Consider the following 26,103-nt stretch of genomic DNA (forward strand, 5'->3'; position numbering starts at 1 on the left):
TGGCCAATTTGATCTGGAGGAATTTCTCCACATTTGGAGAGATTATAATAGTCTTAATGCAAATAATCTTCACGCCTGGAGCCTTTTTATTTTAGAAAAATAAGAAGACTCAATCACCCGCGTCTGCGGTTTGGAGATTACATGATTATTTTTTCCTGAAAGTGACACATTTGACAAAATGCAGGAGGAAGGACTGGAGCCAGATTCACTTCCTGTTATTCGATTTGAATTTTTGGGTACGCGAATAAGACCACTGCCGTGGTTAGAGATCAATAAGAAGCTACAAACCTTTCTCCAACCAGATGGATCAGAACCGAGAGCGCATCCTTCCCCGCAGACCACCCTCACACCTCCACATCTTGACCCGTTTCTACCATATTGACGCAAAATTTAAACATTTCATTCTTTGGGAGAAAATAAAGATGGCGGTGAGGAAAGCGCGTCCAAAGCACAAAAACGGCCGCTGTTTATGAAAATTTACAACTTTGCCTTGGAAGTTTACGACTCGCCTGGCTCGGGGATTGGTTGCTGAGGGGTCATGTGGACAGCAGGAATGGGAACTTATTTCCCATGAGGTTATATTGCAGCTGCTGTTTTCCAACCGCTCGTTCACTTAACACTTACTAACACAAGCTTTTTCTGGGCTCTTTGCATGTGCAGTGAGCGTTTGGAGTGTTGGTAAGAACAGCCGCTCGCGGTTTCGTGCGTAATTCCCCCCCTCTCCCTAAAAAAAAAAACAAAAAGTAGGCGATGGAGGCTCTGCGCAATTCCTGCGCCGTGCGCGCCTCGTTAATGTGGCTGTACTTGTGTGGCTTTATGTTCGTGAAAATGAGGGATCACCACACTCCTGGAATAGTGGGATTACTTTCATGAAATCACTTAAGCAAAGTGGGGATTTTTTTTTCTTTGTGGGGCTGACAGGAAGCGAAGAGGAGCTGCTGCGGAGTGGCACCCACACTGGAAATGACGGATTATCAACAAAGGTAAGGGCACCATGTTTCTGATATTCCTGCTGGTGCTGCTGCTGCTGCTGCTTCACTGTCACTGCAGGCCTGATGTTTACAAAGCTGGAAACGGGGAGATCTGTCTTTAAGAAAGGGAAATTACCCTCTCCAAAGCATTTTATTATTCCGCTTGCGCTGTTTGTGCTATTCACAACCAGTTGCTGCACTCTCTGTTTAACCCCTGAGGTGCTGCAATTCCTTCACACGCCAAATATTTTCCCTAAAATGGTGAAAAAAGACTCTTTTGCCGAGTCTGAGGCCTGCTGGCGACTGGTGTTGTATAACCAGGTGGCTTCAGGCCAGGCAAGCTTGACTTTGATGATGATGATGGTGATGGTAAAGGGCCTGTGCTACAGCTGAGTCATGTTTTTCTTGGGGGTAAAAAACAAAAAGATCTCCGGCTACACGTTTTTCACTCTGCTGATTGATTTATTCGGATTATTGTAATTCATTTTTGTGCTTTTATTCTGAAGAAATCGATTTATGCTGATATTGCGCACCGTGTCCTAGTTGTATCTTTTCGCCTTTCTGCTTTTCCCCCCCTCACATTTTTGATGTAGCTTTAAACAAATATTCGCTCTGATGCATCCTCGTCCTGATTTTGCACAAAACGCGGAGTCAATAATCACCGCTCTTCTCTTTTATCGATTTATTTTCTATTTCCGGCGCCTCTGCAGGGTGTTCTGCGTCCTTTTTGATGCTGGGAGTTTATGGCTGAGGCCATAACGTGACGGGAAAACACGGGATTGCCTCTTTGTTAGTCAGTGTTTCTCCAAATGTCCAGCAGCTGTCCAGCACCGGGCTGCAGGGACTGCGGCCTGGCGGAGAGGCGCCAATCCAGCTAAAGATTAAGATTTGATTTCATCTCAATTCTGATCGAAATATTAAAATATAAAATGTTTTCAAAGCAGACATGACGCAAACAGAAAATCTGTGGGCCAAGGGCGCAAAATCAAAGACAAGAGGCGGATTATTCATTCCTGATTATTATTATTTTCCCTCCGTCTATGAAGCTCTTATAGAATTTATGTGTTTTATACTCACGTTAGAATACTTTTAAAACTGCTTTTTTTCTGGGTTTTATTCAGAGTTATTGGCTTTTTTTTTTAAAGGGAAACTAACTGAACAGAAGGAAATAGAATAATTTATTATAAATGCATTTCCTTCCTTTTTGAACGAAATTCTGCAAACTTTACATTTCGAAAAGCGACTTAGCTTCAGAATGGAAGCAAAATTTGTATTTTATTAATTATAACAATCAATCAATACGAGTTAAATGATGGACAGAGAAGAAAAACACAGAAGACTAATAACAGTCGCCTTAATTTCCCTCCTCGTTTGCTCTTAAATACAAATTAGTTCATGGGTGAAAACAAAGAAACGAAAAGCAGGCTCCAGGCACCTGAGACGTCTTTCAACCCTTCATACTTACCAGTTTTTTTTTCTAAGTGTGAAATTGTTGTCCACTTCATCATGGTGTGTTAACGTGATGATGATGATGATGATGATGATTATGATGATCCTGAGTGCCGGCGCGTGTCCTCCCCGCTGCTCTCTGCACGTCTTCGTGGACTTCAGTCAGTCAGGGTTGAATCAGGATGAGGTCTCACCTTCGAAGAGTGAAATATATGCATCACTGACGCAGGTTTCTTGCGTCCATGTGGATCAGTTGGTGCTCGTTTTAAAGGGTTTACTGGCAGAAGAGTTTTATTCCAGACTTTGTTGGCTTTAGTGAATTATTAAAGGAGATGGAAGTGAAGGTTAGAGGCTGAGCGAGACTCAGGCTGTGCGTAAATGTTTTGCTTTTTTGCACCGTGTGTTTGTGTGTGACAGAGTGTGGGAGAGAGGGGGCTGGATTGCATGAAACAGGGGTTATATTTAGGCTTTAAAAAAAGTATAAATATATTTCTATGAGTCTTCGCGTCTGTGTGAGCGTGTGCGCGAGCGACAAGCTCGAGCGCTTCATTTCGATTCACCGGGGACTCCTGCTCGCAACAAGAGCCCCCCATGGGTGCAATAGTGCAAGCACAGACGGCGGTGATTGGCCAGAGGTTGATCAGATGGTACACTTCCCCTCTGTATTCAGTGGCACCTCACAACCCCCCCTTTCAGCAAAAACCAAATCTCCGATAAAGTAATGGCAAAACCACTTGGACTATAAAAGACAACAAATCATATTCCTCCGGAGTATATACACCCCGTTGTCCACCCAATGAGTTCCTATTTTGTTAACTCAACTTTTCCCGTGTCTCTGCCGGGAGGACAGGACTCTCTCCTGGGTCAGATACCGCTTTATTCCTCGGGATACACCGATCCGTTAAGACACTACTCCAACGCGGCCACATATGGAGCAGCCAACATGCAGGAGAAGGTTTACCCGGCGTCTTACTACCAGCAGACGGGCGCAGCGGCCGCGGCCATCTACGGCCGGGCCGGCGGCGGAGCGCCCTGCGACTACAATCCGGTCGGGACTTTCTACAAGGACGCGGAGGGCTCGTGCGCTTTCTCGAGCCGCGAGGACCAGCCGCTGTTTGTCACTCAGGAGCATCAGCAGCGCAAAGCGGAGTGCCCGGAGCAAGCTGTCAGCATGAGCAGCAGCATCGACGACAAGTCGTCCACGCTGATCTACCCGTGGATGCAGAGGATGAACGCCTGCTCCGCCGGTGAGTACTCACGGCCGTTAGAAGAGGCTACCTGCCAGGTGTGGAAAGCCTTTCAGATCATTGCGAGCAGCACAGCGCGCGGAGACAGAGCCGAGCGGGAAGTTTGTGTTTTTGGCGATTGCACACGGAGATTCGTGCGCCTTCGGGGCTTTTGGCTACTACTACATCATCAGCACAACACAGGCACGGGCTGCATACTCGCGCGCACACACACACATTCACTACATTGCGCGCACGCGCACGCACGAACTCAGTGGGCCTACACCACCCGAGCTTCAACCCAAGAGCTCCCAGCTCGCGTCACATGGCCCCTTTTTGGATTTTTTAACGCGCCTTTTGGCTAAAAAACTTAATTTAACGTCCCAAACACGAACAAAAAAATATGAATTTCACTGCAAATTAAAGGAGAAAACAAGCCTGCCTCTGACTGCACGTGCACAATGCGTGCTTTAGATGACACAAGAGAGCCAGTGCATCATTTATTATACAGAGACTGCGCTGTACTAATGACACTTTTCTGAAAGGCTTACTGTAACAGGCGCCATGTGGGAAGTTTAAGAGATATAATGGGACTACTATCGTAATATCACATATATATGTGAACATTTTTTTTAAACAAGATAAATCTGCACCTACAGAAAGGAGAAAATATAAAATAAAAACATACATTTTGATTTTTTTCGGACTTTTGCGCAGAACGGTTTTATTTTGTTTATTTGTATTTACTTAATTATTTAATTTGGATGCATCACTGCACACAGTGAGTGCGTTTTCCTCCCACACTTAACATTTAATTATTAACACATGACTTCATTTTCATTGCAGGCCCGTTTGGCAGCAGCGGCCGCAGGGGCCGACAGACCTACACCCGCTACCAGACTCTGGAGCTGGAGAAGGAGTTCCACTTTAACCGCTACCTGACCAGGAGGCGCCGGATAGAGATCTCCCACGCCCTGTGCCTGACGGAGAGACAGATCAAAATCTGGTTTCAGAACCGCAGGATGAAGTGGAAAAAGGAGAACAAACTCCTCAACCCCTCAAAGACGCCCGAGGAGGAGGAACAGGCGGAGAAAAAGAGCTAAAAGGACACTTAAAATAAAATAAAATAAAAGGCATGTGTGTGTGTATGTGCACACTCCTGACATAAAAAAACAATGTATTATTCCTTTGTAGATACAAAGTGCTGCCAAATCACATGTTAGAGACGTGTAGAGTTTATTCCAGTATCTGCACAGTGACTGTGTCCGCATTAGGTTAAAAATCAGAAACCAGGTCCTCCTCTGTTTGTCCTGTGTGTGCTCGTGGGTTTATTTAGGGGACTATGCAAAAAAAAAAAAAAAAAAAAAAAAAACCCCAAAAACAAATAAAATCAAATAATAATAAAAAAAATCCGCCAAAATGTAAATAATTTTTAGTGTTTGGTTCATGTTGTTACCTCATGATCGTGTAGGCCTACTGAGTTCCTTTCTTTGTTTTAATGTTGATTTTATTTTGACATTAAAAGAGGAGTTTTCGTCCTTTTAACTGTACATCCTGTGGCTGTGGTCGCTCTGTGATAGTCTGTAGGCTTGTTTTGTGCCATTAAAAAAGAAGAAAAGAAAGAAATTTGTACAGATGTTACATGTTATTTATTGTTGTCTTCGATGCACATCTGGATATTGTGTGCAATATTTTGTTTAGGAAATTGTACATAGAAATAAAGGCTTTTTGATGTATATTGGAAATTCTGGTTGTCTATTATTATTATTTGTACGAATATTATCAGCAGTAGCGGTGCCATTAGTAGTTTTAGTAGTAATGGTAGTGGCTCAGCGTCTGCTCAGCTTCTTAAGCCACAATAAAATCATATAATATGGCGTAAAAGTGAAAATTTCCCCCTTTTTTTGGATACTTTTGGGTAAAGTGCGCGAGTTTGGCTGAGAGCTCGCTGTTTTGTGCTACCTGAGCCTTTTGTGGCCTGCGTTATGAGTGTTACATAAATGATGGATGACTCCGGGGGCCCTGACAGCGAGTCCCGGCGGGGTGCTACCGCAGCTGTCCGGAAGATGGCGCTCTCTGCCTGCGCGGCTCTCGGGGCGCAGCGGGGAGGCACCATTGACTGGAGCCCTAACGACCATTATTTCGTCATCATTTGTAACCATGGAGCATGAATTACCTCTTGAAGTCATCAGTGAGGATTTACGACTGGTCAACAAAGGCACGTGATTCCCGAACGCTCTCCCATATTTGGCCGCATACCTGGCAAAGTACAGTAGGGCTTCATTGCTTATAATTCATGATTGCATCCATAAATCGTGCAAGCACACAGGATTATAGCGACAAAGATCTACAAATCGAGGCTTTAAAAATCCAAGCAAATGAGCTCTTACTTTGTAAACTCGTTCTCAGGGCGCTATCCAAATGGCTCCGACTATCAGTTACTAAATTATGGGACTAACGGCGCTGTGAGCGGCTCCTTCAGAGACCCTGGCACCATGCACTCCGGGTCTTTCGGCTACAACTACAATGGCATGGACCTAACCGTGAACCGCACCAACACCGGCGGCCACTTCGGGGCTGTGAGGGAGGATGCCCGGGGATTTGGGGCGGACGCCCGCTACAGACAGACGCCCAACTGCTCGCTGTCGTCTCCAGACCCGGTGCAGCCGCCGCCGCCGTCGTGCGCCACAGCCAGCCGGGAGCAGCTGGAACTAAAAAGCCCCTCTCCTCCCTCTGACCGGAGCGCGACCTCGGGCGGCAGCAGCCTCAACAAAAGCAACAGCGCTCATTTCACGGAGATAGAGGACGCCACGGTCGCATCCGAGAGCGAGGAGGGCGCGCATAGCAGCGGCGGCGGAGGCGGCGGAGGCTCCTCCGGCACGGCACCGCGGGCGCAGCAGCAGCAGCAGCAGCAGCAGCACCAGGAGCCCAACGCCACCTCCTCCACTCCCACAGCAAACGACTGCCAAACGCCACAAATATTCCCGTGGATGCGGAAGCTGCACATAAGCCATGGTAGATTTCCACCTCTCTTAATATTTAGTTTTGAAGGCTGTCACGCTGACGGTGTGCCATAAATCTGTCAGGTGTTGCATGAGTGCGCAGGCTGGCGTGGAAGGAAGAATTTAGAGGCAGAATCAGTAAGAGAAAAAAAAAATCTTTGTGGGGTTGTTTGCTTTAAATGCCGCTGGAGCCCGGAGGAGGTGTGGGGTGTAGTGAGCTGTGCTGGCCCAGAGCTGCAGAGGGAAGGCTGATTGTTGTGTTGTGTTATGTGTCGTGTTGGTTGCATGCTTCCACCCATTTCATGCTGTGTGACCCCCCCTCTCCGTCCATTAAATCACAGTGAAAAGCCCCCCCACATTAAAAAAAAGGGAGAAAAGACAGAAAAGAAAGTGTAGTTGTTGGTGTGCAGTGCGGTTGCTAATTTTCTGGATTTTCTGTAAAATTGTAGATATGACTGGACCTGATGGGAAAAGGGCCCGAACTGCGTACACCCGCTACCAGACGCTAGAGCTGGAGAAAGAGTTTCACTTCAATAGGTACCTAACCAGACGGCGGAGGATAGAGATAGCCCACGCCCTGTGTCTTTCCGAAAGACAGATCAAAATCTGGTTTCAGAACCGCAGGATGAAGTGGAAGAAGGACAATAAACTGAAAAGCATGAGCCTCGTAACGGGAGGGAGCGCCTTCCACAACTGAATAACTTTTGGTGGAGTTAAAAAAAACACAGAAAGAAAGAAAAAAAGAAAAACATAATAAGTTAAAAAAAAAAAAAAAAGAGAACCCATGAGTACTGTAAAGCTATTTAAAGCGCAGCACCTTCCAGCATGCCATTGTGATAGAAAAAGAAGTATTCTGTGGTCTTAAAATGCCATTTTTAGTTCACTGTTGTTGTAGCTTAGATGTGGAAAATAAGATGTAAATATCGCAGGGCTGGGGAGTTATCTGTCCATCTCTCCTCTCTCTTTCTGTCTCTTTCTGTCTTTCTCTTGAAGGTGTTTCAACTTGAGCTCTTTATTGTAACTTCTCCGCGGTCTAACAGGAGTAAATTCATTGTACAGTAAAAACAAAACAAAACACACGTTTAAAAAAAGGAAAAGAAAAGAAGAAGTTTCCAAACCACATGCTGCTCTTCATTGAATGTAATGTATTCCGGGGGCCATTCAAAGCGCTTTAGTGTAACTTTTACTGCTATTTTTGATGGTTAACTTGTGGCCAAGATCCATAAACTTTCAAGCCAATGTGTAGCTCTAGGATATTTTGTGCATCTGTTATTATTATTATTATTATTATTATAATTATTATTATTATTACCATTGTTTAGGACTAATTATGAGCAATGCAAATGTATTCAACCTGTCAATGTGATAAATTTTTAGTGCAAAGGGTTATTCTGTGGATAGGCAGTGATGTAAGCTTTTTTCTCCAATAAGCTTTTTGTATTTGTAAGTGAACTCATAGCGCTTGAAAATAAAGTTTCTCTCAATTGCTTTGAACGTGTCTCGACTGTCTCATCGATTAGAATAAAAACAGATTAGGTTTTTCTTTTTAAAAAAAAGGCAGGCCATATTTAAGTGGAGATGCGCAACTTTTTCTGTGTGCGTGCGTGTGTATGTGAGTGTGTGTGTGGCTGCTTTTCACCCGCATTTAACTTATTAATGATTAACCTGAAGTATTTGTTAAAATGTCCCACACACAAACAAGATTTCGGGTCAATTTTTTGACGCATTGTTTTTGGCGCAGACACAGTGAAAAATAAGACTTTTTAAACACTTACCTCTCTGCAGCGAGATGTTTGCCATGTGGGAAAATATGTTGCTGATAAAATCCACCTTTAAAAAAAAAGAGGGGGTAAAGCTTTGGCTTTACAGGTATATAGGCAAGGCTGAAGTTGGTAAAAATCCCCCTTACCAAAGATTGTATAGGCCTATATTACTTACAGACTGTGAAAAGTCACGTGAGGTCCATAAAGTTGGTTTTATGGTTTTGGGGAGTAGACAATGTACTATATAATTCACAACCTTGAATGAAAGTGACGGCTTAACTGCGTGGATGGGACTGCAAAGGCTGGACTGGGGAAGGAAGTGGTGTCCACTCATGTTTAGTTAGTTTAAGCTGCTGCGCGAAAACTTCCAATAACTGTTACGCATTAAAAGAGTGTGGCTGCTAAAATGTTATTTTAAAAACAGTCTAAATATTAAGATTTAATTGCGCAAATTTTAGTTCTGATTTTGAGCCACAGAGCCACATTATTTGTCACTTTTATCATGAAAATCCTAAACGTTTTGCTGTTTGAACATCCTCATTTAGAGGCCCCTGTTTCTGCTCAGCGTGGACACATACTGGCCGATTTTCATACTTAAAAGAAAGTAATCCAAAGTTTCTTTTTCAAACACAAGCTGATTTTTTAGGAGGGAAAATAAAATCTCTTGAAGGCTAATGAGAAGCTTTATAGAGCTGCCATGCAAAAACGAACTTGAGCGAGGTCCTGGAGTGATTTATCCGAATCTGTCAAGTCACCGAGCGGCCAAAGGTGAAGTCTCGGACAACTCTGAGCTGGACACAGGCTTCACTGACTTTACATAAAGAAAAGCCAGGCTATGTGGGTCCTGGAGTGCATTGTCTAGCGGCCACTAATAAAACATAATGATATTATGTGCAGGAAAGCAAAAGACTGCAAGAGACTTCTGCAATATTTCCAAAAGTATTTCCAAACTAATTTCAGGTTTAAGAAAAAAAAAGAGTAAAAAAGTAGTGGTGGGCTATATGGGTCCCAGACATTTTCCACATATTCATAACTATTAAGTGGCAATTTAGCCAGCGTAATGAGTATTGCATATTGATAGGGGTAATCTGTACCCGGATCTCATGCATAATTCATGGCGGCGGGGATCATCGCTGGGTCAGGAGACGGTAGAGACTGCAGCACGCAGATGCGTCAGGAGGAAGACTTTGCACTGTCACCACCGAGGCTCAGGAGCGCAATAACACGGTGCTTTTGCACAGGAGAGAAGAGGCTTCAATGCTTATATTTCTCATATTTTTCACAGTTTATAATCAGGGTTTCAATCACTCCAAAGCAGCTGCGTAAAATTAACAGAATTCAGCTCCACTTTGCGCTTTTGTTTGCGAGAAAACTGAGTTTAAAAAATGTGGCGATGCACGCTGAGTTATATATCTCCTGTATACATTTACAGAATTTAGAATTTAGCACAAATATTGAAGTCTTAGTTTCAAAATCAGCGAATAGAAATATATATATACATATAATGTTGTATACCTAATAATAGAGAGCGTAAACATAAGGAGTTTGTATTTATTTGCACATAAATGTTAAAATCAGCCAGTCACTGTGAACGACTTTAATCAAAATCATAAAATGCATGAAACCACCTTGAACATTTTTGTTTGTATGGGTGCTCAACATCTGGAAGGCTGTGTGTGACTTCACAGCTGCTGCGGTTTGTTTGTTTGTGTCCGTGAGGTCTCTGTAATGAGGCGGCTGTGCCAGCAGAGGGCGCCTCAGACCGAGCAGGCTGATGATGGATGAGGTTTCTTTCTGGGGTTTTTGCCTCCAGCTCGAGCTCTTATCATCGGGGGCATGTAAGTTACAGAGAAGAACAGAGAAAAAGACGAGCTTTGTTGATCTGTTATTTCTTTCGGTTTGATCAGGTCGAGTGGAGGGAAACACATTTAATCCTGCGCGCTCTGGGAGTGAAGCTGCTTTTTGATTTAAAAATAATAATAATAATAATAAAAGGTTGGGTTCATTTTTCTTTACGTTAGCTGGAGAGGCAATAATCAGACTGACTTCATGTACTTTGTACTAGAGTATTTCTACTTTGTGTTATGCTCTAATCTGTATTCCATGTTATTCCAAAGGTATTGAGGCCTTTTTTACTGCACCATTTTTATCTGTATTTAAGATCCCAAACATTTTATAAAGTTTTATAAGGTGTTTTAAAAATTACTTTCTTAATGTGAAACTTCTCCTTTGTTTTTAGTTTAAATAACTTTTTAAAGCTCAAACCTGTTAAATTATTTTACATTTTACAGCAAAATAAGAAAAAAAAGCTTCTTTTTCTTTCTTTTTCTGCCGTTAATAACCCCATGGCCTCTCATGCTTATCTTATGACCCCTCTGAGGTCACACAATAACCTTCAATTAGGAAACACTGCCCTAAGCCAGCTGTGTGTCATGTAGTTACACATTTTAAGATGCTTTAATGCCAGCTGATGACCTTGCAGGATTTCTAGTGGTGAGTTCAAACTTCTAATGGAGGACTTTTTGTAATCTTTTGGTATTTACTCTGATTTGAGTGTCTGAGTTTCTCAAAGAGGAATCTGTAGCCTCTGACGGTGAAGTGCATTCAGTCATATCACTGTTATAAATGCTCACAATATTTAAGTCTTACTTCTTATTAGAGAAAGACAGCCATGAGGTCACTGCAGCTGTAAAACATTTGCCCAAACTCAAACCTCTGTGGGCATATTTTACAAAAATGTTTAGAGTTGGTGGCTTTCTAGCTAATAGTTAATAAATCATTAAGTTACTCTTATAGATTTATTATAAACCATAAATAATAACGTTTGGGTGTTAGGGCTGTAGAAGCTTCTTCGGGCTGGTTATAAGAACTGAGTGGATATTTTTTAGAAACTCCCTGCAGATGGTACGGACACAACATCCATTTAGTAACAACTTGTTAGCGTGTATAACTGTAGACCTACCATCAGAACCCATTTAATAATAACTCATTAACATTTATATCTCCAGACCTGATTCATCAAATCCTTTATTATTTGCACATTTCCATCTATAGTTTTTGGCAGTTAAACACATTTATTAATGAGTAAAGAAACCCTTATAACTCCAGGTGCTGTAGTCAATACTCCTTATTAACTTATATAATCACAAATACATTTAAAAATTACTTTTTTTTAGTGATTTACCTCCTTTTTTAATGACTTATTACTTAGTACTGTTACTTTGAAACATCAATAAGTGCAGATTTGGTCACTTGGTGATCTGAGCAGGTTATCAAAACACCATAACAATGACTTATTCACATCCATGACTGCATGTGTTTGCTTTCAATGAATCTTAATAACCTTTTTATGTTTATAACTGGATACCTGATGTAATAAACCCCTAAGTGTTTGCATATTTCCATTTATAATCACATTCTTTGTGGTTTAACACCTTTATTAATGACACATAAACACTTATAACTGCAGGTATTGTGGTTAATGCTCCTTACTAATGACATTGTTGTTACTTTACTCCTTTAAAAAACGTATTAAGGTGTATACCTGCAGATTTTTTAACTAAAAGTATTTTAATAATGTAGTAACATAAAGTGTTGTTATGTCCAACCTTCTTCTAACGATAGCGTTCATCATTTAAAAGCTCAAACTTCTGTCTAATTTATATATATCCTCAGAACGGGTTATTATGAGCCCATATTAATGACTTATTAACTTTTATATCTGTTTTTAATGACTCGTTGAGTGTGTAACGTGTTGTATCATACCACTTGTCTCAATATTCTTATTATTGCAATTTTTATTATTTTAAAAAAATTGAAAACATCTTATTCATGTCTTAATAACAGCTGCTGGTTTTGCATTCAGCAAATTCTAATAACCTTTTTTAAAACTGGAAAGCTGAGACATTAAACCCCTTATTAATTTCTCATTTGCATTTATAATTCAATTCTTGGAAATTAACCTACCCCATCAACGAGATATAAACAGTTACAACTTCAGATTTTCATACAGTAATAACTTATTGGCATTAATAGCAATAAACTTTATTTTCAAACTTTATATTAAAACTAATCTCATCTATAAATGAATTTATAAGTTCTGAACTAAAGACTTATTTTTGTGCATAAATTCCAGCAACATGCGTTGACCTTTATAAATCTACAAACATGCTGATGTTGTTGTTGTTGTTGTTGTTTTTAAAAATAAATAAATAATAATAATGACATATCTGGCTGTCAGCTGAATGACTTGTTGATAATTAAATCTTTATCAGTAAGTCAGTAACATTAATAATTGCAGACTGCATGTATTACATTTCCTGTAATTGAAGACTTTGTGGTTTAAACACTTCCAGTATTACATATAACTAAATATTTTATAAATGAAGCCTTTTATCAATAGCTTGTTAACCAAATTTTCATCTTTATCTAATTAACCTGCAATTAATTGTACAGTAGTTTTTTTTATTGCAACCTTTTATTAATAAGTTACTAGTATTAAAAACTGCAGACTGCATGTATTAATCCTCTTTATTTGTGACTTATTAACATTTAACATGCTGCTCCATGTCTGAAACATTTGATAAATTACTTGTTAATGACTTATTAAAATCTATGAAGTATTTAATGTGGCTTTAATAGCCTGTTACATACATGACATACATAGATTTCCAGCATGCGATAGGGATAAACATCATAGACCCAGGGGTTTTTTCACAATCTGGCTTTTTTTTTTCTTATTGATGACTTAAACAGGTCAATAATATTTATTAATCACTAATGAAGCCTTTAGTATAACTTATGAAGGGTTTTTTTAAATTAAAAATTGCTGAATGTCCAGAAATATCCAGTGTCACGGTTCACAAAGTGAAAAGATCATGTTTAGATCTGATTTTTAAATTAGCTGACTTCATTCTTCCAGGCTTTTGTCCAAACGCCCGCAGAGACGGAGGATCTGTCACCTATATCCACCCTGTAGATCCGAATTTGTGTAAATACAGCAGCAGCCACAAATTCGCATCTTGGGGAGTATGTAGATGATGACACATCACCTAGAAGGGAAGAAAAACATTCGTCTAGAAGACAAGAAAATTCCTTTCTGTTTGTGTATCAGTGCAACATGAGCGCTACATTTGATATTTCGTGCTGGTGTGTGTGATTTTTTTTTTCTTTAGAGCTGCAGGCCTTCTGCTCAGTTTGGCTGGCTGTTTTCTCTCCTCTTTCCTCCCTTTTAGCGCCTCATTGTTGGGGAGGGTGGAGGGTAAAGAATATGACATCTGGGAAAGTTGCCGGACGAGCCTTGAATGTGGGCATTGTTCCGCACATCATTTGTCACGTCTCCTTTTCACTGCCACTGTCCGTATAGTCAAGGAGGAGTTGTAGTTTGCAGCCAGGGGGAAATGTGAGGAGGAGGACCTCAAACAAACATTTCCAACGGACCTGACTGGATGGAGAAGCCGGCCTGGTGAGGAAAAGCATGAGGCACCGGAGAAGGAAAAAAGTAAGTTCACCAAAGTTGGATTTTACGCACTCGCAGTGTGAGTTTGATTAAAGTTTTCGGGAGTAACGCGGTTATATTTAGCATTTCTAAGCAGCAAAGGCGACAAATGAATCAAAGGCGAAGACAGGAGGAGCTTTATTAATGCACATTATTTTTAAAAATCCTCCCGTAAAGACACATTATATATTGCGTAACATCTGTTCAGCCTGCGCTGTGCAGCTGTTGACAATTACCCAAACAAACACTTATACATATATATCTGCTGTTTGTTTACTGCTTATAGATGCCAAACAACATTTTTAAATCACGGTTATTTATGAGTATTTGTTTGGTTATCGACTCGCTCGTGTTGCCTGCGTGGGGAATCAAGCCTCTGCCACCGCCGATTCAAGAGAATTAATTCGGGGCAATAAATCCCCTCCTCTGCGCACACGTGGTTCCTGCAGCTAATTGACAGGAGCGGTTGCAGTGCGCTGCATTTGTCAGCAGGCCTGCAGACTGAGTGGAGGGCGGCTGGAGGTGGAGGTGGTGGGGGTATGTGGAGGGTGTGTGTTTGTGTGTGTCCATCAAACACCAGACAGAAGAAGAAGAAGAGAGAGAAGACGATGAGGAAGATCGCGAGTGATGGGCGTAAAGTGCAGCTCGGGGATGTTGTCATACATGAGTGATAACGACATTCCACGAGGATCAAACCTATTTGTATTTATATTTATTGTGCATGCGTTATTCAGTGGAAACTGACTTATCAGGTCAGTCCATCTGCACCTCCACCCCCATCACACACACACACACACACACACACACACACACACACACACACACACACACACACACACACACACACACACACACACACACAGCCTCCACGTCTCATATATCAGAGGGCAGTTTTTGTCTAAACAGCGCACTTATTGCTGATTTTTCTTTGTGTGTTTATGGCGCTTTTTATAGGCTCTCAGGAGGATTTATGTTTATATGTGCACCTGTGTGCACCTGCAGTGCTTTACTCAAGTATTTCTGTCTACTTTCACTACATTTCAAAGGCAAATATTTGCTATTGTTTCTCTGATAACTTTGCAGAATAACAATAATTGTGTTAATGCATCCTATTAACAGAATAAAAAACTTTTTTATTGTGCTATAACCATATGTGTAACATTAAACTAATGCTTACACGTTAATGCACCATCAGTTATAATCCGGTATTTTTTCTTCCTATGCCATCAGAATGATTTTTGTCTTTGAAATTCTGTTTGATAATGAGACGATAGTTCTAACAGACATAATCTTTTCTTTCTCAAAGGCACACATTAGGGTTAGACCTTACTTTGGGCACCTTTGAGGGTAATACTTTGCACTTTAGCACAAGCAGTTATGGCTGAGGACTAAATCTCAGAAATTCAGTGCCACACAAATTGCAGCTTCGACTGATGGGAATGTCTTAGCACAAAGGCAGCTTGTAGTTGAACCTTCCAGGGCTATAAGCTACATCTGGTCGGATCCATCAGCATACATGGAGAGCTGTACAGCTGTTCAAGCAGACGGCACTCGGCAGACTTTCAGCGCTGACCAAAGCCACAAAAAACAAAAACAAAAGAAAAAACCTACATGTGGGGCACAGAGAATGTTTTGCAAGACTGAAATTTTGATAACTAACTTATTATCAAAATTTCAGCCGGGATAGGCTCAAGACCCTGAATTGGAGAAGCAGGCGAAAATTCAACTTAAACAAAATAAACCAAAACTAATCAGGTTAAAGATATGGAGCTGATAGTGTGAAGGGCAAGTGTGATATTTCATTCAAGTGCATTTAATCATCTGTGACTCTCAGCATGCATGGATCAACACATTTCCTGGTAAACTAGAGCCAATCAAAATGTGGAAAATGGTGGTGGTGGTGGTGAGGGTGGTGGTGGTGGGTCATCTCTTCTGCAGGTCTGCATGTTTTTTAACATTTTGGAGCAAACACAACACGTCACGCTTTTTTCTCCGTCTGCTAAATTCCACTTTTAACGTTTATTTTAATTCAGTCTTTGTTTAATCAGTAAAATGCGACTCGTGGAGCATAAATCTGGTTTCTCAGAGCGCTCTGGCCAAATATAGGAAGCCGTTTAATCAACGGTGATTGCACAAAATAACTGCACCAGTGTGCGTGAGGTAAATCAGACCTTTTGGACAGAAGGCCCACGGCTGCCATGAGACATTTTTGTGGCACGCATCAAAGATCAAAGACGTCCATTTGCATTAATTAACGCCACTGAGTTAAATATTACCCTCAAGAGCCAATCAAAGAGATCGAGCAAAACGTGAAGACGAGAAATCAAAGCACCGCCAATCGATCCGCTGCAGCGGTCACCAAAAACCAAAGCCAGCACAAGCCAGGCCTCGTTACACGATTTTCTTTTCTTTTTCTAATGGATGCTGCTGTGCTGACCGCGGTCTGTCTCCACTTTGGTGCTTTGAAATGAACCTCTCTGATCTCTCTTTTAAATTAAGGAAGAAAGGATCCATTACGCAAAGAATGCATTTGGTATAAAGACTAAACACTGATAGCTTTCTTTGGCTGAGTAATTTACGGCATCTCTGGCATCGGTCCTGAACTGGATGTCTGAATTTATTGTTACAGCAGCTGGACGACTTCCCAGGATTGTTTAAACAAGACGTGGCTGCCTGTGTGTTCATAGAAGTGTGATTTCTCTGCGCCCCGAAAGCTTCGCGGTGGAATTAAAAACTGGTAGCCTTTGGGTGTTTTTAATGCATGACAGCAGTGGTGGTGGAAGAGGTGGGAAGCATCTCCTTAACAGGCCATTTTCTTTATCTAAATCTACTTCAAATCGACTTCAGTGCCAAAAATATTTCAGCTCCCCCTGCCCTCTGCTGAGCCAACTTAATGTTTCTGGGTTTTCATTCTGCTCTAACTGCCGCAGAAACGTAGAGGAAGTCAATTTGCCATATAGAAAGACGTAAAAATCCCCTTTCTTATCTTTATCGCAGGCCTATTACCATACATGAAACTGAGCCTGCACGATCAGCAGAAAGGCTTCCTTTTTACGCGCACACACAGACACACACACATCCACACACACACACACGCCGATCCTGTGTGCAGAAATGCAACGCAGGGCGGTCTGCAGCTGCAGAAACACTGTCCACTCCTTCACCACTCAAAGCCACGTCGCGTGCACCTTAACGCACGAGAGCCGCGTGCTTCTGCTGGGATTATTCACTAATCCGGGAGGTTTTCCAAAGGTGAGAGGAGCCGGTGTGTTTTGTTTGCGTGCAGGATTGTTTCAGCAGCGGAATGAATGTAGGTTGTGAAGGTAAGGCAGCCGAGCTGTTGTGCCGCGGACTGGGTTATGTGTCTTTATGATTTACGAGCCCGACTCCAGCCGCGGTTCAACCAGAGTTCATAAAGCTGCATGCCTCCAGTCTTATTCTCCCTCTCTCCCTTGCTCACTCCCTCTCCTCGTCCTTAAAACTGCGCCTTTAATAATTTCATTCTCTTTAATTTTGGAAGAAAAGTGAATTAAATTTAATTGCCCGAGAAGATGCGCACAAAACAGCCGCGGCGCACAAAGCACTTTTCTTTTATTTTGCGTTTAACTGATGGATTTTTCTTAGCAAACTGTGATGTAACGTTTAATTTTTTCCCCCTTAAAAAATGCCCAACGCAGGGCTATCCATTAACTGAACAAAGGCTGCTATTTATTAGCAGTCATACAGGCCTAATTTAATTTCCCGCAGCACCACTGAAAGCATGAATAAAAACACTGTTATTTGCTATATTTGTATTTAATGTATGGTTTTATATTTTAGCTATTTATATCTGTCAATTAGTATTATTTTTTTTCTCTTGCCCTGAATCTGAATCAAACAAAAGACTGCCTCCAATAAAGCTGCCCCTTTAATACTCTGCAATCCTTATATATTGGTTATGCTACTTACATAATTAAATGACAATAAAAGGAATTTGTAGGCCACTGAGGTCCATATTAATTGCAAAGGGTGAACAAGAGGATAATAATTGAATTTCTGCAGAGATTTTACAGGATTATCCTCCTCTTGGTGTGTTTTTTTTTTCTTTCTTTCTCCAGCACACTCTTCATTCTGCGTCGCCTCTCTGGCTTGGAGAGGCTTGCTATTCATGTCAGCATACTATTGAGTTGATAAGATGGATCATTTAGTCTCCTCCCTGATTCTGTCTCCGTCTTTTTTCTTTTTTTGCTGGATCGTCTCAGGCCAAGAAGCCCTCTGTGGAAACCTGCCATGTGACATTTGGCTGCCAGCGCTTCGCCACAAGGTCAAAAAGGGAGGGGAGGAGAGGAGGGGGAGGAGGAGACCCTGTGCACGTTTAATGGAAATGCAGAAAACCAGCAGCGCTTCACACAGCATCCACCATCATCACCATCACCACCGTGACCTCTTCAGCGAGTCTCCGGATGGTGTGAGCGGCTTTGAGTGTGCTCCTCAGCAGCAAGTGGAGGCGTCTGAGCATGGCACGTTTCCCCGGAGGTCAAAGCAGCAAAACCCAAAGTTTGCAATGAGCAGAAAGATTTTCCCCTGGATGAAAGAGTCCAGACACTCAAATCAGAAACCCGGGAGGAGAGTCGCAGGTCTGTATGACATAAACCAGCAGCAGCAGAGGATTTTAAATGAAGCCGTTTCCAATCATTTTCCCTTCAACGTAGCTCCTAATGTAGCGTATATTCCCTGCAGTTCAGCATTAAAGCTGCAATCAGGCATGCGAGGGGAAGGCCCTGGCTCAGGATTTAGGATGACATTTGTTTTAAGAATAAAACAGACCAAGCAATATAATTTAATTTCACATGTCATGTTTATTACATAGAAAAATATTCAGATTTAATCGATTTTGGGGGGACAGACGAAGCCGAGAGTAACAGGACACAGACAGAATGACTCATCAGCGCAGAAATGCTGCTTATTAAAACAGGAAACACACAGATATAGATGGCCCTCCTTCATTTAAACTCACGTTTTTATTCTTTGCAATTATCTTCCACTTTAAATACAGTTTCTCTGAACCTAAATCAGAGACTTTCATGATTTATGACAGGAAAAATATTTAAATAAAAGGCATAAGACAGTCAAATGTCCAGTATCAAGTGACTTACCGAATTTCCCAGAGGAACCCACCCGAGGGATTAATAAAGTTTTATCTTATCTTATCTTATCTTACTTATTTGACATCAGACACACATAAACCAAACGAGAACGAGCCTGGACAGCACTTCTTCTTGTATATAAAAATGTATTTTTATATTTGGGTTTCATTTAGTAAATCATTAAACGCATAGAAATTGCCCCTCCCCCGCCACACACACACAAATAGTTAAAATCAACATCCTTGAAATGCGTAGACTTCTAACACAAACTCATCACCTGCATTTTAGCCTTGGAGCTTGCTGACTTTGCCCTTTAGCACATGCGTACTAACTTGCTCACAGAGCACCAGAGGCACCGCGAAGCTGTGGTAACGTTATGTGTCCTCTGCGCTGCTCCTTTATTCTGTTCTGCTGTTGATTTTATTTACTGATTAAACTTTAATTTGCTGTTTTTACTTTTGATCTTTTACTTTTTGCTTTTTTTTTATAATGGGGGGTGGGGGGTGGGGGGTCATAGCAGGAAGAGCAGGAATGAGACATAAGACTAAAACTAAAAGATGTGCAAACTTAAAGAGTTATTGAAGGGGAAGCTTCTAATTTGATCACGTTCCCGTGCACATTATTGTCTCTACAGACTGCCCCGTGAACGAGAAGAGTCCAAGCAGCGCGACCCCGGCCTCCAAGCGAACGCGCACCGCGTACACGAGCGCGCAACTGGTGGAGCTGGAGAAGGAGTTCCACTTCAGCCGCTACCTCTGCAGGCCGAGGCGCGTGGAGATGGCCGGCCTGCTCAACCTTCACGAGAGGCAGATCAAGATCTGGTTCCAGAACCGGAGGATGAAGCAGAAAAAGGACCAGCGAGGTCAGGGCCTCCCTCCAGCCATCACCACCTCCTCTTGCTCGCCCTCGTCCTCCCCCTCCGCCCCGGAAAGCCCCACTCTGTCGAGCCTGGGTTATGTCCATCTGGGAGGGGATTACCAACCGGCCTCCCCTCCGCTCAGGCCCCAGCTGCAGCAGGAGCAGCAGCCTGCGTACCCGGCAAACTACTCTAAATATCCAGTTTCAGGCTTCACGCATGGCCCGCAGTTTGATGTGCAGTACAGCACCCACACAAGCTCACACACACCAAACCCCAACCTGCGAGGAAACGACCTGAGCGGCTCGTATTTCTCACAGAGCTGCAGTCCTCAGGAAAGAATCATGCAAGCTCCCAAACTGACCCACCTGTAGCGCACGGTGTGGATTTATAAAGAAGCGCAATACTGATATATTTCCATGCATGCGTTATTTATTTATTTATTTGACTAATTAATCAGAATATTAGTCTCAAATGTTGTTGTTTTTTATCTGTATTTATAAATCATTTGCTGTGTGTTTTAAGTGCAAAGTTTCGGTTATTTTCTTTTCGACTTTAACTTTCGTTTAATAATTAAGACCTTAAATTAAAAAGGTTCACTGCTGTAATTTACCCAACATAATAATAATAATAATAATAATAATAATAATAATAATAATAATAATAATAATAATAATAATAATAATAATAATAATAATAATAATAATAATAATAATTTATTCCACCAGATTTGATCTCCAAAATAAAAGAGCCAAGCGCAAATTTCTCTCTTTTAATTAGAGCTTAGTTAGCGCCTGAGGTTTATAACCTTACATTAACTCTTATAAGAGGAGAGTGGAGCTTGTAGGCTTTGGAGGATTTTACCCTGTAAGTGTGAACAACTTTTAAGCAGAAAAAGAAAGACGCGGTGGAGAAAAAAAAGACTGTATATGGTTCTTAAACGTGTCTTTGTTCTTTTATGGGGGAAATGGGCCAAACAAGCTGTCAATCTTTTAAAAGGAGCCATGATGGATCACTGGAGTCACTGCAATGCCTTTCCCCCCTTGCCTGATTCGGTGTCTGTCTGCAGGGTTCACTCAGTCCGAACGTGTTTTAATAATAAGCCAGTTATTTAAGCAGCTACAAAAAGTTTATTTTCAGTATAGAAATTAGCTTCATTCATGTCATTTAGAACAGAGAATTAAACAAAGTGCATGAAAAACAAATGATATCACAATTAAAACAGCTGCAGGCCATAAATTAATAGAAAAGGTTATTTTATATTATTTGTTCAAGAGTAAAATAACTCGAAAAAAGTAACTTTTTTGTTATTATCATTTTTATTATCATTTTTTTCTCATATTCATTTATCATTTTTTCTTCCTGTAACACTGTGGCCTGAAAATGTGTCCTCCTGTTTGCCTTCCTATCAGATGGATGAGCGAGTTTGATTGAAGCATTTGTCATGTAAATGCGAGGCCGTTTGATGGACGAGTCTGCAGACTTGACAGAGTGCTGTAGGTCCCTTGCCATTGGCGTTTGGCGGGTCACATGGTGTGTCAGGAAGGTGATATGAGGGTGGAAGGCAGTTTTACAGCTTTGACATACTACCTAGAAGGTTAGGGCAAAGGGAGCACCGATTAATGACTGCACGGTCTTGATCAGTTCTGAACAAACGGCAGGCCCAGGTTCAGGATGAACTCATACTTAGATTACCCCGTATGCAACCGGGGAGCAAATATTTTCAGCGCAAAGGCCGGATACCACAACTTAAACCATGGATATACATCCTCCAACTCTTGCGCAACAAGTGATAGTTACGCACCGGACGGACGTGTAATGGTCGCAACTTCGGCGCCCCACCAGACTCCGAGCCTCCCTCTGCACCACCAGAACCACGTAGGCTTGGACATGCCGTTCGCGGGACCGGGCAACTCCGTGTATGGCTCACCTCTGGAGTACGGACATCACCAGTACGGCCTCGCCCCCGAGCAGGACCGGAGCTTTATCCATGCACAAGTCTCACCCCTCGCCACAAACATGGCTCCCTATACCGGGGACAGTTGTGGGCCTGGGGTTGCACCGGGAGGCCAGTATCTGCATTTTGGCAGCGGGGATCAGAGGCAGCAAGAATATTCAGAAAGTGTTTACGCAAGGTTACCGCCTCCATGTAAGGAAAGGGATTTGGAGCATGTAGAGGAAACTTCGAAAACTTTCGACTGGATGAAAGTGAAGAGGAATCCTCCCAAAACAGGTCTGTTATGAGGAAATCAGAGCTAAGAAATGCAGTTTAGAAACCAAACGGGATCTGTTCCCCGTGCGTAAAACCCCCATCCAGCTGATATAATTAGACCAAATTGTTTTAGATTGTCCTCAAATGATTTGGCAGCTAATATTTCACGCATTTCTTCTGTTCACGCTGACATTTTCATCGTCATTAAAGCCCACTCTTTAGCCCCACGACTTTCATTTTCCTCTATCATCCCATTCATCCATTTCTCTCCACAGCAGTCGTGTCGGAGTTCGGTGTTCCCGGCCAGCACAACGTGATCCGCACTAACTTCACCACCAAGCAGCTGACCGAGCTGGAGAAGGAATTCCACTTCAACAAATACCTATCGCGGGCAAGGCGGGTGGAGGTGGCGGCCAGCCTGGAGCTCAATGAGACGCAGGTGAAAATCTGGTTTCAGAACCGGAGGATGAAGCAGAAGAAACGGGAGAAACTGGGCTGTGTTTTAGTCAACACCCCGGCACCAACGGAGAAACTTTCCACCTCTGAAGCCTCCCCAAAGACACAAGAGAAAAACTAAACCGTGACTACAAATATAACTGGAGGCCCGAGCAGAGTTTTTCACATTTTCCCCAAAGTTGCACCATTCCAGAAAAAACTGAAAATTGCTTGTGGACTTGTGAACTATACAGGGTAGGCAGTGTCTGCTTGTAGTCATTTAATCTTTCTATTACACACCTCCATGCTGTTTTTTCTTTGTTTGTTGCCGCACTGATGTACTCAGTGTTACCGTTTGCACTATTTATTTACAGGGTATTTTCCAACAGTTGTTGAAACAATTTAGCTTAATAAAGTCTATAAAATGCAATAAGAGTTGTATTTGTTGCGTGTGTGAGTGTGCAATAAAATAAAAACAAAAAAAGAGTATCCAGATAATTCTGATTCAGTCCAATCAAACTTTAAATTCTGATAAAGAATTTGTTCTGTTTCACTGTGTAAAATAAAGTTATGTGTGGTTTTAAAAACTTATTCCCCCCCTGTATGTTTACCTCTATTATTAGTCCCCTTGCATAATGTGACAAGAGGAATCTTTCACAACACATGGGGTGGTTCTCAGTGACCTTTTCACCTCGAAATACCTCCAGGGGCTCTAAACATGACAACAAACTCCAGGGAGGCAGGTCTCAGGCTCGATTTGTTACCCAAATTCTGCCGGGACACAGGTTGTCACAGGTTGTCACTGAAGTCCATTTGTATCTTATAAAATTTAACAATCTTTCTTTTAAAATGATGAAATCAATTAACCTCTCAGCGCTTACTCTGATTTCACCTTGAGTCAAAGGCTCGCCGGACCTGACCGCCTACTTTCTTGTGATGTTGAAGGGGCAGTAGTTTCAATATTTGCACTGGGTGTTAGGTTTGCACACAGTTTCTGCCCCAACAGCACTGGCCTGTTGCTGCCCCTTTCCCCAAAGCTAAGGTTCACACAGAGTTCAGGCACAAATGAATGCAGAGTCAATCTGTCAAGACACCAGAGAGGCTCAGAGAAGTGCACTCTAAGTCTCTCAGATCTTTGCAGGTATTGCTTTTAATATTGAGACTAATAAGGTTGTAGGTCATTTAGGTTGTGCTCCAGATTGTGCAAACTTTAATCTCTCCGAGGCTGCTCAAAAACAAGTTTTAAGGAAATGGAAATCATTTGAAATATATCTGCATGAGTATGCAGTCCTCTGACAACTATATTAAAAATTGATACAGTCCTACGAATAGAAGTTACAGTTGAAATACCATACGGCCCATTACTGTAAATTAGAAAAGGAGCAGAGAGGTTTGGTGACATGCATTTCTTTACAAACCAACAGCCTGCTCTTCAGATGAGTCGCAAGGCCAAGGACTGGGAAGGCGATAATCTATAAGGTGAATAGTGACAGATTCAACAACAAAAAAGGGGGACGGTGTGGAAAACAAGTGTGGGACTTCATTCCAGAGGTGCGATCTCTGCCATCTCTGTAGGTAATACCTCAGCGCTCCCAGTGGGCTCTCCATCTGGAGGTGTCAGAGTCGGTGCTGCAGCCAACACCACGGAGACAGATGTTCAGCTGGGGGAGAGGAGAAAGGAGGAGGATGTTTTTCACCTTCGGATCAGTTCAGCCCTCTTCGCCTTCGCCCGGGGAATGTAGGACAGCGAGAGGAGAGGAGCACAGAATGGTTAATGAACACAAAAGGAACACAAAGAAGAAACTGTTACAGGCGCAAATATAGTCGAAACTATTAATAGCTCCAGCAAAAACAGCCTCCTTTTCTTTCCTCAGATGTCTTTAGCCGGCACGTCCGCCCCCCTCCCTGCACTTTGCTTGAGGTCAACCCAGTGCTGTTTGTACCCCATGCTGCTTGCAGTTGTTGCAGGCTCTTTTACAAGTCTATTGCCAGGCTCACTTCCTTGGTTTTCTACCAGTTCCTCTGTCGCATGTCACTCTGCAGGGTCCCCGGGCTTCAAAGGAAAACTAGATACAGTATTCATGGCATAACCGGGGGTTGGTCATCCAAAAGATACCACAGAGGGAAGATATCAAACACAGCTTTGAGGGATAACACCATTTTATCTTGTACTGTAAGACACAGACATCAAAATAAATGGATGAAAGAAATTTGGTTCTGTTCAGTTTCTTGAAAACTTCTTAGAATATTTATCAAACCTAACAAATTACAGTTCAAACAAGGACTCATTTTCCATCTTTGTCCTGTTTTTTTTTTTTTTTTTAAATGCTATTGACCTTTATTAAGATCGAGACCATAAATTAATGTCTAACCAAAGAAATGGAAGAACTAAAAATAGGTGTATGGAATCAGAAACTTAAGGGGAAACAGCTCTGTGCACTGAATCTTCTTTTATTTATTATTTGAAATAAATATAAACATCTTCAGTTTTAACATTTCTTAACTTTCTCTGTCAGTCTGGCACTACAATGAATTTGTTCGGCTTTTGTGCTGCTGGCTACACAAAATAAGACATTTGATGTCATCTCTGTGGGATATGTGAAATTAGAAAAAGCATTTTTCTCCATATAAAACGTCTGTTTGGTTTCCCATTGGCTCTGAGAGGGGTCTCTCCTCCTCCTTAGTTTATGAGGACTGTTTGGGGGCAGTTTCTCTCTTAAGCTCATCCATCCTTGAAACTTATTAATTTACCGATTCAAAAAAAAATCTACAGCTTAATAGATTGTTTGCATATGTAAGTTTCACTTCATGATTGTATCAGTTAATGGTGTTGTCACAGTATCTTTAGCATCAATGCAATAAGACAGATTTGTTGCGTTTTGTATTTTCTGGCAAACAATTAAGAATGAAAGCATTACAGAGGTGGAACTATAACTGTAGAAAGAGCAGATAAAAATAATAATTACACAGTTATTAGCAGTGTTATATGTGCATTATTAACACAGTGTTTCACCCCTAATATGAAGCACGACTCTTGGACGCTGAGGTGAAATGCTTTGATGACATCACTCCGTGTGCAGACATAACTGGGTTTAAATGTAACACGCATATTTTTATAATTAGCAATGATGAGAAAAACAGACTTTTAAACACTTCTTAAAAAGGTGTTTAAAGAAATTAAAACCAAACTTGCATATGCATTTTTTTTTATTGTTATCAAAATTCATTTGAGGTGTTTGGTCTGTGAAATTCAGTAGTTTTTTTCCCTTTTTAAAAAAATTATGTTGGTGTTGATACCCTCATTGTTGTAGGAGGGAAACAAAATTATGATAAACAATTACATTTGAAAGTCTTATAATCTGAGTAGATATGGGTTGGTACCAGTGTACTGCCGTACCCCTAATTCTTTTTATTTTCATGATTTCTTTCACAGTTTTTGAGGTTTGTGGAGAGGGGCTGCCTGGGTATGAGTGGCACGCTCTTTGTTTTGGCACTGAGGCTCTTTATAGCCAAGCCTGAGACATTCTTGACAACCATCCCCCATCCGAGTCAGGCTCGATTGGATC

The 26,103-nt window shown here is 41.7% G+C and overlaps 4 protein-coding genes across 7 annotated transcripts; all 4 read left to right on the top strand.

Moving 5' to 3' along the window:
* Window positions 1-652: 652 nt before the first annotated feature.
* On the top strand, window positions 653-5,382 carry hoxb6b (homeobox B6b). 3 transcript variants are annotated; one of them, XM_082544957.1, is made up of 3 exons: window positions 653-983; window positions 3,271-3,667; window positions 4,493-5,382. In XM_082544957.1, the coding sequence occupies exons 1-3, from the start codon at window positions 870-872 to the stop codon at window positions 4,747-4,749; spliced, it is 768 nt and encodes a 255-aa protein (XP_082401083.1). In that variant the 5' UTR covers window positions 653-869; the 3' UTR covers window positions 4,750-5,382. The 3 variants fall into 3 exon arrangements, with proteins under 3 accessions (XP_082401083.1, XP_082401082.1, XP_082401084.1); XM_082544956.1 differs by lacking the exon at window positions 4,493-5,382 and having other exon boundaries at window positions 3,271-4,461; XM_082544958.1 differs by lacking the exon at window positions 653-983 and having other exon boundaries at window positions 2,437-3,667.
* A 226-nt stretch (window positions 5,383-5,608) lies between these two features.
* Window positions 5,609-8,142, top strand: hoxb5b (homeobox B5b). Its single transcript, XM_082544951.1, has 2 exons — window positions 5,609-6,661; window positions 7,098-8,142. The coding sequence occupies exons 1-2, from the start codon at window positions 6,025-6,027 to the stop codon at window positions 7,343-7,345; spliced, it is 885 nt and encodes a 294-aa protein (XP_082401077.1). The 5' UTR covers window positions 5,609-6,024; the 3' UTR covers window positions 7,346-8,142.
* Window positions 8,143-13,680: 5,538 nt separating this feature from the next.
* Window positions 13,681-20,516, top strand: LOC309713061 (homeobox protein Hox-D3-like; the record flags this gene model as incomplete). The annotated part of the gene is made up of 4 exons (XM_082544399.1): window positions 13,681-13,716; window positions 13,794-13,911; window positions 18,150-18,524; window positions 19,669-20,516. 4 exons carry the CDS (start codon window positions 13,681-13,683, stop codon window positions 20,262-20,264), a joined length of 1,125 nt encoding a protein of 374 aa, XP_082400525.1. The 3' UTR covers window positions 20,265-20,516.
* A 91-nt stretch (window positions 20,517-20,607) lies between these two features.
* hoxb1b (homeobox B1b) lies at window positions 20,608-23,108 on the top strand. Of its 2 annotated transcripts, none has more exons than XM_082544955.1 (2): window positions 20,608-22,123; window positions 22,381-23,108. In XM_082544955.1, exons 1-2 carry the CDS (start codon window positions 21,565-21,567, stop codon window positions 22,677-22,679), a joined length of 858 nt encoding a protein of 285 aa, XP_082401081.1. In that variant the 5' UTR covers window positions 20,608-21,564; the 3' UTR covers window positions 22,680-23,108. The 2 variants fall into 2 exon arrangements, with proteins under 2 accessions (XP_082401081.1, XP_082401080.1); XM_082544954.1 differs by having other exon boundaries at window positions 20,609-22,123; window positions 22,378-23,108.
* Window positions 23,109-26,103: the final 2,995 nt, after the last annotated feature.

Source organism: Aulonocara stuartgranti (assembly GCF_965226115.1).
Source record: "Aulonocara stuartgranti genome assembly, chromosome: 8".
Lineage (NCBI taxonomy): Eukaryota > Metazoa > Chordata > Actinopteri > Cichliformes > Cichlidae > Aulonocara > Aulonocara stuartgranti.

Coding starts and splice junctions, on each gene's coding strand:
- hoxb6b (XM_082544956.1), top strand. CDS start 870: ATGAAATCACTTAAGCAAAGTGGGGATTTTTTTTTCTTTGTGGGGCTG. Junction 984..3,270: donor ATGACGGATTATCAACAAAG/GTAAGGGCACCA, acceptor CCGGGAGGACAG/GACTCTCTCCTGGGTCAGAT.
- hoxb5b (XM_082544951.1), top strand. CDS start 6,025: ATGAGCTCTTACTTTGTAAACTCGTTCTCAGGGCGCTATCCAAATGGC. Junction 6,662..7,097: donor GAAGCTGCACATAAGCCATG/GTAGATTTCCAC, acceptor GTAAAATTGTAG/ATATGACTGGACCTGATGGG.
- hoxb1b (XM_082544954.1), top strand. CDS start 21,565: ATGAACTCATACTTAGATTACCCCGTATGCAACCGGGGAGCAAATATT. Junction 22,124..22,377: donor GAGGAATCCTCCCAAAACAG/GTCTGTTATGAG, acceptor TTCTCTCCACAG/CAGTCGTGTCGGAGTTCGGT.